Source organism: Aspergillus alliaceus (assembly GCF_009176365.1).
Source record: "Aspergillus alliaceus strain CBS 536.65 unplaced genomic scaffold BDW43scaffold_49, whole genome shotgun sequence".
NCBI lineage: Eukaryota > Fungi > Ascomycota > Eurotiomycetes > Eurotiales > Aspergillaceae > Aspergillus > Aspergillus alliaceus.
The window spans coordinates 35,255-47,473 of record NW_022474732.1 but is presented as its reverse complement, the minus strand read 5'-3'; the positions used below and the strand labels follow the sequence as shown (position 1 = coordinate 47,473).

The 12,219-nt window shown below is 48.0% G+C and overlaps 3 protein-coding genes across 3 annotated transcripts; all 3 read right to left on the bottom strand.

Moving 5' to 3' along the window:
* Positions 1 to 65: 65 nt before the first annotated feature.
* BDW43DRAFT_302873 (GPI-anchor transamidase subunit GAA1) lies at positions 66 to 3,712 on the bottom strand (the record flags this gene model as incomplete). Its single annotated transcript, XM_032045321.1, has 10 exons — positions 66 to 545; positions 603 to 1,501; positions 1,557 to 1,795; positions 1,861 to 2,155; positions 2,604 to 2,807; positions 2,863 to 2,984; positions 3,042 to 3,107; positions 3,161 to 3,242; positions 3,304 to 3,441; positions 3,520 to 3,712. 10 exons carry the CDS (start codon positions 3,710 to 3,712, stop codon positions 66 to 68), a joined length of 2,718 nt encoding a protein of 905 aa, XP_031896576.1.
* Positions 3,713 to 4,610: 898 nt separating this feature from the next.
* Positions 4,611 to 5,663, bottom strand: BDW43DRAFT_287406 (dienelactone hydrolase family protein). Its single transcript, XM_032043159.1, has 3 exons — positions 5,455 to 5,663; positions 4,944 to 5,387; positions 4,611 to 4,874 (listed from the first exon to the last, which is right to left on the bottom strand). Exons 1-3 carry the CDS (start codon positions 5,540 to 5,542, stop codon positions 4,672 to 4,674), a joined length of 735 nt encoding a protein of 244 aa, XP_031896575.1. The 5' UTR covers positions 5,543 to 5,663; the 3' UTR covers positions 4,611 to 4,671.
* Positions 5,664 to 5,989: 326 nt separating this feature from the next.
* BDW43DRAFT_287399 (Ytp1 family protein) lies at positions 5,990 to 8,704 on the bottom strand. The gene is made up of 4 exons (XM_032043158.1): positions 8,369 to 8,704; positions 7,658 to 8,304; positions 6,894 to 7,595; positions 5,990 to 6,841 (listed from the first exon to the last, which is right to left on the bottom strand). The coding sequence occupies exons 1-4, from the start codon at positions 8,628 to 8,630 to the stop codon at positions 6,665 to 6,667; spliced, it is 1,788 nt and encodes a 595-aa protein (XP_031896574.1). The 5' UTR covers positions 8,631 to 8,704; the 3' UTR covers positions 5,990 to 6,664.
* Between the last annotated feature and the right edge of the window lie 3,515 nt (positions 8,705 to 12,219).

Genomic DNA, 12,219 nt, shown 5'->3' with positions numbered 1-12,219 from the left:
TTTGTCTAGATTTTGGTCTAGTTTGGAAGGAGTTTGAGTATCTAGCAACCTTCCGATAGCCTTCTCTAGAATAGGGAGAAGCCTAGCAATGCGCATCCGATTATCCAGGCGGGCCACCAAACGCACCATACCATTACTTGCGTCCACATTCCCCATACATCCCATCCGAACGCGGCTTGCGTTAGGACGGTCTCGACCGAGGCTCCAGTGTACCAGCAGCCCCCGAGAAGGGCTACCGGGGGCGAGAGAAGGTTCAGAAGTACTAGTCCTATGAGAGCGAGTGCGTACCGGAGAGGTGCATCGGTGGTAGGATTGATGCGACTGACGAAGCTGAGAGGAGCGCAAAGCAGGCCGATCATGAATGAGAGGGAGAAGTTCAAGGTGGCCAGTGTGGAGAGGAAAATTCCAAGAAGGAGGAGGGAGAAGGACTTCATGAGGAGGTATTGTTGGGGTTCGGGGTGGAAGCCTTGGCTGACCAAGACTGCGAGGAATAGCGGGAGGATGACATCGGCTACGACGAATATGTACGTGGCGGTTGTGAAATACTATAATTTGTGTAAGATCAAGCAGAGCAATTCAAATAAGAGTATTGGGGTGCTGACCTTGTGGGAGAGGTTGTTGAAGATGAAGAGAGGGATTAGGCCTAATAAATGTAGGCCGACGACAAAGCTCAGTGGAAGCGCTAGTTGCCGCTCGTTGATGCTATTGGTATCGCTCTTTTGTTCCTTGTGTTCTACGTTCGTAACCTCTGGTTCACCCTTGACTTGGGGGCTTGCTGCTTGTTCCTTCTCCTTTTCGTTCGGCGAAGTAGCGTCGGCTGAAGGCTTGGGCTTAGAGCCCATATAGTAACCAGTGCGTAACCACAGCGCGATGGCCATGATGGTAAAGTTGCCAGCGATCAGCATCGCACTGGGTAGATAAGTGCCGATACTGACGAACCGGTTAGTTTGCATAAGGAGGTAGAAGAAGAAACTTTGATGCAGATGTTCCAGGAGGTTGTTCAAGCTCCGACAGAGACTCTCCACGGTCCGGCCCAAGGCCATTTCATCCTGCCAGCCGTCACCTTTCGTTTGCAGTGTAATAGCATCAATATGATATGGCATGAAACTACTATGTGCTCCAGTGGCGTACCCGAAACCCTGCTTAGCCATACCTCTCACTATAGTTTGCAGACGGGCTTCATAGCTGTCGTCGTGGTCCCACATCTCCTGCAAATTGGCACCGATACCCATTTGACCACCGGCAATCGACACGGCAGTATTAATCAAATCCAGATTCGGCAATTGACCGTTGACACCGTCGTAGACAATATGTAGGGACTCAAATCGATGATCAAAGGGGTATTCCACCACCAGTCCTCCCTGCAACGCACCACTCTTCAGCGGTAGGGGCTGAACAGATGGCGGCTGCATGTCATGGTACGCGTCAATCCACGCTTGTGTTCCCGTTTTGCTGTCAGGAGTGATTAAAAATATGATATCCTTCGACCACAGAGACCATCCTAGAATCCAGTCAGCCATGACCCTTGTTGTACGGCGGAATCATAAGCAACCCACGTTTGAAGTATCTCGCCAGCGTCAACGCAAGGGTAACCCCATTCAGGTTGAGCTCCCCATCCGCTGTCTTCCAAGCCGTAACCAGTACGATCGCCTCCGTCGCATCGCCCCGTGGCGCTTGGATGATGGCATAGACGTTCTGTCCCTGATGCGTGATACCAGCGGAAGTATATTCATAATTCTGTGTCGCGACTTTCAAGCCAGAAGCTCTGAGGACCGATTGTATTTTATCAGAGATCCTGGTAGAGAGCTCGACTTAGTACGTGGCTGTAGGCAGACGTCAAAGACAAGACCCCAAACCTACTCGGGTGTCAATTCAAGATTATTCCTTTCTGGCCCCTCCCCTGGAGCCCCACTAGGTAAAAGCGTCTCCAGCTCCTTCCTGTATCCGCGGAAAATGTTCTGTTCACTGCCGGAGAAGTAGGCATGGACTTGGCCGGGGAGAAGCGCGTTCTCGGAGATGTACGTTTGACGGGAGTAGTCATTGAGCGGAAGGAGAAGAAGCCAGACGACGCCGGCGAGGATGCATAGGAACGAGAGGATGTGCGGTAAATGCACGAAAAGGAAATGGGGATTATTCCGCAATTTGCGGATTGCGGCTGTCATTGGTTCTCAATCAGCTTGCTTAACTCTGCGTTGTCCTTGCGATAGTAGAATCCGGGGTAATAACAAAGGATGCTAGATGTAAGTGGGCTAAAGCTGATGCAGCCTGATTAAACCCTATAACTATTCAAGTACTTACATTTTAACGCCATGGAATCAAGGCATTCGCGGAGTCGATCGCATACTTGTCCGCGGTGTCTCAAAGGGAGCATTGGGGGGACAAGTAAGTCCACTCCGCGGATTATTACGTCGGCCGCTAAAGACCAACTGCACAACTTGCTCAACGTCATGTCAATGAAACACGCTAAATGCATTTATAAGCCCAAAAATATGTTCCCCCTCACTAGACCACTATAACAGATGATTACTATAGTCCTAAAATATGCACAAGAATTGTAAATATAACAGTCTGACACAGCGTTAGCAGCCAACGATCTCAAGGACCCAGGCGTTGCGATGATCCAAGATAGCTCATAGGGGTGCCTCTCTCGCCCATGGTATTCGTCGTGGGGAGCACTCCATATCGGCCATACGTCTTTTGGTCAACGGAGACATAGTGTGGCAGCCGTCCCAACAGGTTCAGTTTTCCTTCGATCCATCTCAGGATCTTCTCAGGCGGGACAACCACCTTGAGATATCCAAGGCCGACTGATGCAGAATTGTTAGTATAAATGACATTGGCTACTGGGAAGGCGATACTCACACAGATAGCCAATAAGAATAGCACACAGATGGCCTAGGAAACTAGTATTAGGTATAAGGATCGCAATAACAACACACGCAAACAATGGTGACGTCCAGGTAGGGATCCCGTAATTCCCAAGACTAGGCGTACGTTAGCGGATTACAAATTGTACACGGTCTCAATATCTGGGTAAATACCTGAAGTATGGGTGAGACTTGTAAGTCTTGATAGCTTCGATGCCTAGTAAGAGGAAAACCCAAACACTTGAGGATTGTTAGACAGGCTTGATTGCAAGGCCGAAGAACATATTACTCACCTCGCGCCAACTACAGTGGTGTTTCTATGCAGAAGAACTTTCTCAATCAGAATATAGAGCCCTGCAGGGAACGTAGAAAGAGCTACGCAAATAAGCACTATTAGTACATCCGTGTGGAACCTGGCAATTCGAGTACGACTTACGTCCTAAAAACAGAGCCACGGAAGTCAACGTGCCATGTTCAGCTTCGAACCGCTCGACCAACGGCATAAGCGCCACAAGATTCAGCAAAGTATGGAAGAATCCCATGTGGATGAATGGATACGTGTTAATCCGGTACACTATGAATGTGTCAGAGCCAGGCATGGGTATTATACTCGTCTTCCAGAAGTAACACGCAACAGTGTAAGGATACGTACTGCTACCAATACCGATCTCATCCGGTGTCAACGAACCCCATTGTACCACGCTCCATACTGTTTGTAACTCCAGGACCCAAAACACGATAATCACCAGCACCACAAGTCGCGTAAAAAGAGGCAGGCGAAGCAAGTATGACCGTAGCCTTGCAGGGTTGAAAGGAAGCGGCGGTAAGGCAGCCGGAGTAGCCATGTTATTTTCGCAGCGAAAGATTTTAACACGAAGAATGAGGTGGCTCGTGATAGACCAACTAGCTGTACATGCACAGGTTGTAAGTAGGAACCGTCACAGAGGTAGTTCACCAAGGTTCAATATCGAATTCGCGGATCCAAATGCAGTCGCCGAAGGAGTCGAAGCTAGAAGACTTGAATGGAAAAGAGGGACACAATGCCGTAAATTTGTCAAATGCTAGCGTATGATGGGAATAGAAATCGTGGGTGAATTGCAATGATCACTGGCACTTTAGTCAACCACAGGGGGCAACAACGCGGATCGCAAGCGCTAGAATCACTCGACAAAGAGATTGAAGATTGGATTACGGAAGCTTCGAAAACAGATGCAAAAGGCCAAATAAGGTGAAAGCGGCAGGAAATCCAGAGACTTCAATGACCAGAACAAAGAGCGAGCAACAAGACCGGAGCTTCTTGCACTCCCTTCTCTCGCCCGTCGATAGTCCACCTGTTCTTCTGACGGTTCTTTTGCCGGCGCGGATCCCCATGATCACGTGCCATCGATAAGGCTTATCACACTGTGCCTAAGGCGTATATTGACCACAGCGCAACTATAGATCATGATTTTTTGTCTACGGTGGATGTCGCGAGCTTTTTGCTTGCGCTGTGCACCATCTCATAGTTGACTTCCTTGAGGCTATATTCATGGGATGAGCAACACGCTTATCGATATGTTACTAAGAATAGAATCGTCCACAATGGTAATTAAGCTTAGCAGATAACTAAGAAGCATGGACGCCTTTTACCACGTCTACCGACTGGTGAATATATAAGTTATATGGAGCACTGCTGGCTGACAGAGCTATACTTGTTAGAGATTTACAGGTCAGTAGCCAGGTCGTACTACCAAGAGAGACGAATCATGACATTCTTCATATCCATTAGAAAGCTAATAACTAATAATACGTGCTAATCTTTTTCTCATAGGTACTGTCTGAACCAGTTGACAGCCTGGCAGAAGGCCTGTTCCTTGGCGAACTTGAAATGCTTGTTGCTGAGATCTGCACGGACAGCGAAACCATGGGAAACACCGCTGAACAGGTTGATCTGCCAGGGTTGGCCGGTCTTCTTCAAAGTCTCCTCGGACTCGTGGCGGAGCTGGGTAGTGAAGATGGAGTCGATTTCTGTTAGGGAAAAGCGCATTAGTCCTGAAGAGCGGCACATATCAATCATCATAGGAGACTCCAACTTACCAGAAGCAGCAATGGACAGAGGTCCGGTAATGGCACCGAGCTCCTCGTGAGTGACGAAGGAGGGGTGGGCGTTGTAACCAACGTCGAGCTTTCCATCCTTCATGTGGCGGCAGACATACTTGGCACCGAAGCAGTATCCGGCACCAGCGACACGCTTAGCGCCTAATTCCTCGCGGACGTATTTGATGGTAGCCTCAACGACGGGATCGACGTGGGTAGGCTGGTGGCTGGGGAACCATGCTTGGAGATCGGCCTTTCCAGATTCCTTATCACTGAGACTAATGGCGTCTCCTTGGAAGAGATCTGGGAGGACACAGAGGTACCCATTTGCGGCGAATTCGTCAGCGATGAGCTGGGCATTGACGTAGATACCGAAGATGTCGCTCAGGATGATGACAGCCTTCTCGGTGTTCTTGTCCTTGGGGTAGACGACATAGGTGTCGACTATGCATAGGCCATTAGATATTGCGCATTCACGATTTCCTGAGCATAGGTCTCCAGGTTCACTTACTGCCATTAACGTTCTTGATTTCGCCAACTGGGTTGCCTTCATGCTTGAAGCCAGTGGCGCAGCAAGGCCCGGGGGGGTTAGAAGCCATCTTGAAGTTCTGTAGTGGGGGATTTAGATTTTCTGAGAAGTGGTCGTTAATGATCTCTTTATTAGGAAAGAAGGATATATAAAAGAAAAAAAAAAAATCCTGGGGTTATGGAGGGGTGAACCTCGGAAGATGACACCGCAGCCCATTTTAATATCAAGAGGGAATAGATATCCACTCCACTCCCCACTTTCCTTCCCATCGGTATTATTAATACATCACGATCCTTCCAATGTTTTCCACATAGCTGTCAGCTTGAATCCTCATTTCGAGTCCGCCTTAATAAATCGGGTATCCGGTAAATTAAACTAAGAAAAGCTATAATTCCCTGATGCTGACGGTATAGATCTATCAGATATCCAATACGATGCATAAGCTGCCCTGCCAAGTCCCGTTAATGAGAGACACAATCTGCCGACCGCTCCCCCGGGAAGTTGACCCGAGATAAGCTTTGGCGCTCGGCGTTTACTTTGAACTCCGAAGGCGGTCACTCAAGCTAGGATCTAGTCCATACCGCATTCTTACAGTAGTACTGCTGCTGCATCATATACAGTAGTTCGTATCAGTGATTGAACACTTGCACGAAATACGTCAGTGCCGGTCCTTCTAGAAATGCCCCATTAAGAAACTATTCAAGCATGTTCAATACTGATTCACAGGTGCAATGATCATTTCACATGCATATATTGGTAGCTCATGATTCGCAGGTCACTCAGACCATTATATAAACAACGCAATATATCACAAAAGCCCAATCAGTCATTAACTTCCACCACATTATCAATCAGGGATATCATTCATTAGCATAGAGGCGCGTCAAAGTTCATAGAACAAAGCTCCGGTATCAGTGGTATACGCTCGTAAGCCCGAGCTCTGACACCAGGCCGAAATCAAATAGTTTAGGGGGTATATCGCTGCAATAATCAAGCCAAGGGTGTTCGGTCTCTGCCTTTCTCTCTTTGGCTCTTTTTCTTCTTTTCTGTTCCTTTTCTCAATTTCCACCAAGGGGACCATGGCCACCTAGTTACAGTACCCTATTCAGGCTCTCTAATGCGAAGGGCAAGGAGCTATACCCATCAGGCAAAGTCGTTTGGTGTGTCCTTTGGCCTGGGAATTTGATTCACCTCAGGCGGGAAATTGGAAAGGAGGAAGCTGAGGAGTTTCCTTCTTGACTGCCCATGCCTTGATGGCGATGACCAGGATTTCGCACGCCATGATAAAGGCGGTCACTCCCATAACAACGGTAAATATGAACATCGCGTCGAGGCCATAAAACTCTATCGAATCGACCACATTCCGGGTCTAAAAACAGTTAGCAAAGTCGAATGTCTTCCCCGAATTAGGTGACACCTACACTCAGCATGAAGACTAAACCACCGGACATCAGGCAAAACGCAGAGACGATTTCAGTTGGTGGACGGGCGGGCAGATAAGAGGTGGGTGGTTTGAGGTACATGATGACATATGTCATACATCTAGCAAACGAGAAGCCAACCAAGAGGTTGCCCCATTGCTTATGTACCATGGTAGAGACCATGCTGCTTTGGTGGTGGGATCCCATCATGCTACCCAGAAGTAGGATGACTAGAGCAGGCATTGGGTTGAGGGAAACCCCTTGAGTCTCGGGAACCTGCCAGGCTACGTCGGATGAGCCATGCCTGCGAAGATTCGATGGTGCTTGCAGGACAGTGCTGTTCAGCCAGCTCTTAACGCGCTTTGATTCAAAAAGCATACCGCACAAGCCACCACCGAAGAACATGATGGAAATGGACACATGCTCGAGATCCGTGGCAGTCCATTTACCGCCCCAACTGGTGAGGTGTTCAAGGAACATGTTGCTGGCACCGTAGAGCCAGATTACGAAGGACTCGGTAAATTCACCAGAAGGGACCTTGGCCTTCCACCGGCCAACAATCTCGCTCGACGGCTTGACATTCCATGCCCAGCCCAAGTCGGCCCAGCAGCCCATAAACCGGCCCAAAGTTAACACACCATACCAGAAGAAGATGCCACCTTTTATGAAATGCGCAAGACCGTTGAAAATTTCTCTGTTCCTCTGTAGGGTTACTCCCGTATTAGCAATATCAAACAAGCAAAGTGTTACACAAAGTTACTTACCATGATACCGCCGTAAGTTACAGCTCCAGTGGCGATAGCGACGAAACCGAAAGGCAAAATGATCCTGTCAATTACCAAGTAGATACCGTTGAGTATCCGGAGGGCTCGGCTAGAGACCATACGGGGCACACGGCTGGCGAGGAAGCGGTCCACAAAGGTGCTATGCAGCCAGCTGCGGCTCTGGGTGGGTTGTTCTGGGAAGTGGCCCTCCGGCTTATCGAAGGTGTCATACTCCGAGGAGGGAGATGCGCAGGTGGACGAACTAGGGCGACTATGGAGGGAAGCCGAATTTATCTCGGTACCCTGGCCGCTGTCTCCGGACCAACGGTATTCATGATGAATGCCAGTTGGGTGTGTCGGAGTTTCGGCCATCTCGTCGGTAGACACGGGGAGGAACGCGACGCGCTCGTACGAAGTCGCATCGGACTTGCCTCTACCAGCGTAGACAAATATGAGCGACATGATGGCTTGCGCGCTAAAAACCCAGGTCGCGATCCATCCGATCTTATGATGAGCATTGTTCTCATATAGATCAGGAGTCTGGCTATTATAGATGATTCCAAGAAGCAAACCCAGCGCATTGAACAACAGGAATAGAAATTGCGACGGAAGTGCAAATCGTGATCGCGCAACACTAAACATAACAGCTACGGTATTATCAGTCTTGGCTACAATAAGAAGGAAGGAACAAAACAGGGCAAGGGTTCTTACCAACGGGCAGGATAAAGCACCAGGAAAGAATCATCAGACCTATATGAGCCATGATTGTGCTGGAATGTTTTCCATACGCAAAATAGCTCATGGGCGAGTCATCGCTTGCTTCGGCATGCGATTCGGGCTGCTTATGCGTGCTATTGGTGTCCATGTCCATGTCCATGTCCATCGAATGGTCATCTCCATGAGGTACGGCATTGGCGACCGAGATTAATAGTAAGGAGGCCGCGATCGCGGCGCGAGAAGCCTTCTGCCACATGAGTGCGACGCTCGTAGTTTAAGCGTTTGGAATTATTATTAAAATCTTTTTTTTTTTTTTTTAAAAAAAAAAAAAAGGGTAGAAAGGTGAAGTCCAGTGAAAGCGAATCTTGTCGCAAAGCGGACGTTCCGGAAAGCCCAAGATCAGGACCTATAGCTCCAAAAAGATTTAAATTTATGTCAGGAGCTGTATAGAACCCGGGCACAACCAGTCAGAGGTATTATGTACTATTCGGTATTATGGTGGGTGATGCGCCAGCTCCTCAGAGCGCAAGCAGGCACTAGACGGGTGGGTGTATAGGGCTGAAGTATGTAGGGAGACTGGAAGAAGTGGAAATAGAAGGGAGAATGCAGGAAGAATATATGGAATTCAACCGACGACCGTGAACCGTAGAAGCGGGTACCACCAGGCCGCGCCAATTCTTTTAATCTTTATTCATGATCGCATATTGCCTGTTTCGTTGCGAGCATTTTGCGGTCCTTTCGGAGTCGGCGGGGATAAGGTGCAGCGAGGCCGACAGGGCCGTGGAAACAAGAGACTGGCTTATTGACTTGAAGCTCCCAAAGCTCTGCGTGCCGAAAGTGGAGACTTGGGAGCACGCTTCACGCTAGGCGCCGGACTAACAGGGATATGAATGCACTCTCTTTTTTGGGTGATCATAATACTCATTCTCTGTCCTTCGTTGATTGGAACTGTATGATGCCGTTGTCGATTTCGACCTTGGGTGCCTAGATGAGGCGGTATAGAGAGCTCTCTCTCTCGTACTAGGATCTGAATATTCGTCATCATGACTTGTCCTTTTTGGAACCGGTGGTGTCATAATACGTTAAGTTTAGAAGTCTGGAACCTTCAAATGAAATCTTGGTACAGTAATGGAATTACCAAAGCATAGGTAAAATACCGTAGGTCAGACTATTCCGGGTTTCAACACGGAAAGCAATACGGACTTCTAAAAAGTACATTGCATTGCTTGTTGGAATACCTAAGCCAAGGATTTACTCCGGAGTAGAAGGCACAACGTAATAATTCCAGGGAAGGGAGAAGAGGGAAACAATTAGGAAGGACTTGGCATGGCTTTCTCGGATGCTCGGAGTTCCCGGCTCTCCAAGTTCTGCCGTGGAAAGGAAAGGAAAAGAGAAAAAAATTTTTTTTTTTTTTTTTGAAAAGCATGACCTCATCCCAAGGTACCGGCTGGTTTAGCGCCTGGCCTAGAGCCATAGTCTATGGGTTAGGCACTGTTTCTCGGGTGTCTATCTGGACAACCATGCTAAACATAATCATACACAATCTTACAATTGATTTATAAGAGGGAAGAAAAAGACATAAGGAAATTACAAATGGCCTCCATAACATAGGTACAACTGGACCAACCAATCCATACAAGCACAATACTGTCAACTGCAACAATAATGAAACATGCTTCTAATCCAATTATTGTCTGATAAATGAATGATCGTCATGATACTGTCCTCCTGTCCTCGCGTATAATTGGTTTATCAACACCACGCTTTGTTTTTTCCCTTCCCTTTTTCTTTCACCCTACTCAGTCGCTTCCCTGTCAAATGATATTGGAGGTAATTGGTACGGAGTATAACCGGAGTACATCAGTTGATGTAGACAGTCTTCCCACGAGCATCCCAATTCGCCAACTCAATGCTTTGTTGTTAATTTTCGCGGCCCCCAAATAGATGCGAGCCATATACAGCGAACAGTACAGTAATCATTCATGTCCAATATATTATCATTATCTATCGACCATTGCTTTATTAATAAAAGAAAATGCTCCAACAACGGGAGGATGATATAAGACGAAGCCATCCACCTTCCTTGCATATAGGGCTCGGTGGGGGAGCCCTAGGGATGGGGAAGGCACATATTACTACTAGGTACATACTACCACGATATATCGTACCTTCACTAAAAAGATAACAGAATGAGGACTCTATGCAAACTCATACCTTACCAAGCTTAATAGTGAAACTTTCTTTATACTTTACAGACTACTCACTTACCAGCCAGGTGGCTTAGGAACTCAGAGAGAAACTACCAAGTCGAGTACTAGGGCCGGAGCATGGATGTATACCCCTCTTCTGTATGAAGATCATCAACATTCAATTTTCAAACCGTGGCCCTCGCGCACTCCTCCATAACGGATGTGTCAGTTCACACAGCAGAACACTTGACCGGGGGGGGGGGGGGCACTTCTCATTGGTCCAGCCGGAAGGCACCTAAGGTAGCTTATTGGAGGGCTGGAGGAGTTGTCTTGAAGCCTTATGGGCTGATATCACGGCTAACTATCCCATGCGGGTGTAGAAGGACAAGGACGCTTTAATGCACGCTGTGTCGCACTAAGCCACCGCTGTTCCTAAGATTTGGTTTCTACAATAGGCACCGTACAGATAGATACACCGTGGAGGCTAAGCTGGAAGTTAGATGCGCAGTGAGGGGCTGAGAGGGCGCTTAGTGATTGACGGGATGCTGTTTCCTCTTATAATAAAGGGCTCCTATAGTCATGGCGGTTCAAAACTTTAGGTACCAGATCGTATTTCCATCCCGCGAAATGCGGCCAAGGGCACGGTAGATGTGACGGGCAACAAATGAGAGGACGAGGGCTGGAGTACACAACCACAAGGTGGTACGGCGGACGGAAGTACTAAAGTGCTGGAGGATTGCAAACAAGCGTCGATCTCTACCAGTCCCAGTGCGGTCATCATCCCTCGGATGAGGAAGAGGACCCACCAACACATTAAGTGGGCCTCGCAGGTTGACATGGACGGGGCTCCTGCCCTGTGACCGTGTGTTCTCATCTGACAAACCCAAATGACGATCCTCCCTTGGCTGACTGGTCGGTTCTTGGTTGGAACGGATGAAGTAATCACCCGCATCCGCGGTCTTCCGTAGTATGAACCCCGAACAGCGAGGAAAGAGAGGGAAAGGGGAAAAAAAGGTCATACCAGCGACCAAGCATCTTCTATCTGTCCTAGTTCTCCGTGCTTTGGTACTCGGATGTATGCACACGCACTCTTCGTCTTGGATACACGTCCGGAAATGTGGATTTAAGTGTCACACTTGCCTTTCGGGCCTGGAGCATTAAAAAAAAATTTCTTTAATTAGCTTTTCCTTTCTAACACCTTCGTGTCGCTTATGCTTTTCCACTCAAGTGGTATGACTCATTGATTAATCCTCTCTTCAATTAGTCATTCGTGACCTGATCCTTGTCGTCATTATTCATCTTGATCTATCCTTCACGGACTCGAGGCTCGAATCCCAGACCCCTGCTGGACAGCGATCTCTCGATACTACTGGCCGCCATAAGGTCTGAATTATACTCGTAAGCTTCCGATAGTACATGCAATATCGCTGGATAATCAACGACCAGCGCAAATGAAGCCATAGCTGTGATGGAACTATACATATTCATACATACATCTCAGAAACTGTCTGTGCTGTTAGCGACTCCACTATCTCTGTTAGTAAGGGTTTTGGGCTTGGCGATAATGAACGGCCTTTGGACAGTGATGGAGAAAATGTCCTTGTTTCCAACACCAAAGTATATCGTCTCGATGAAATCGTAAGATTAACCCATAAC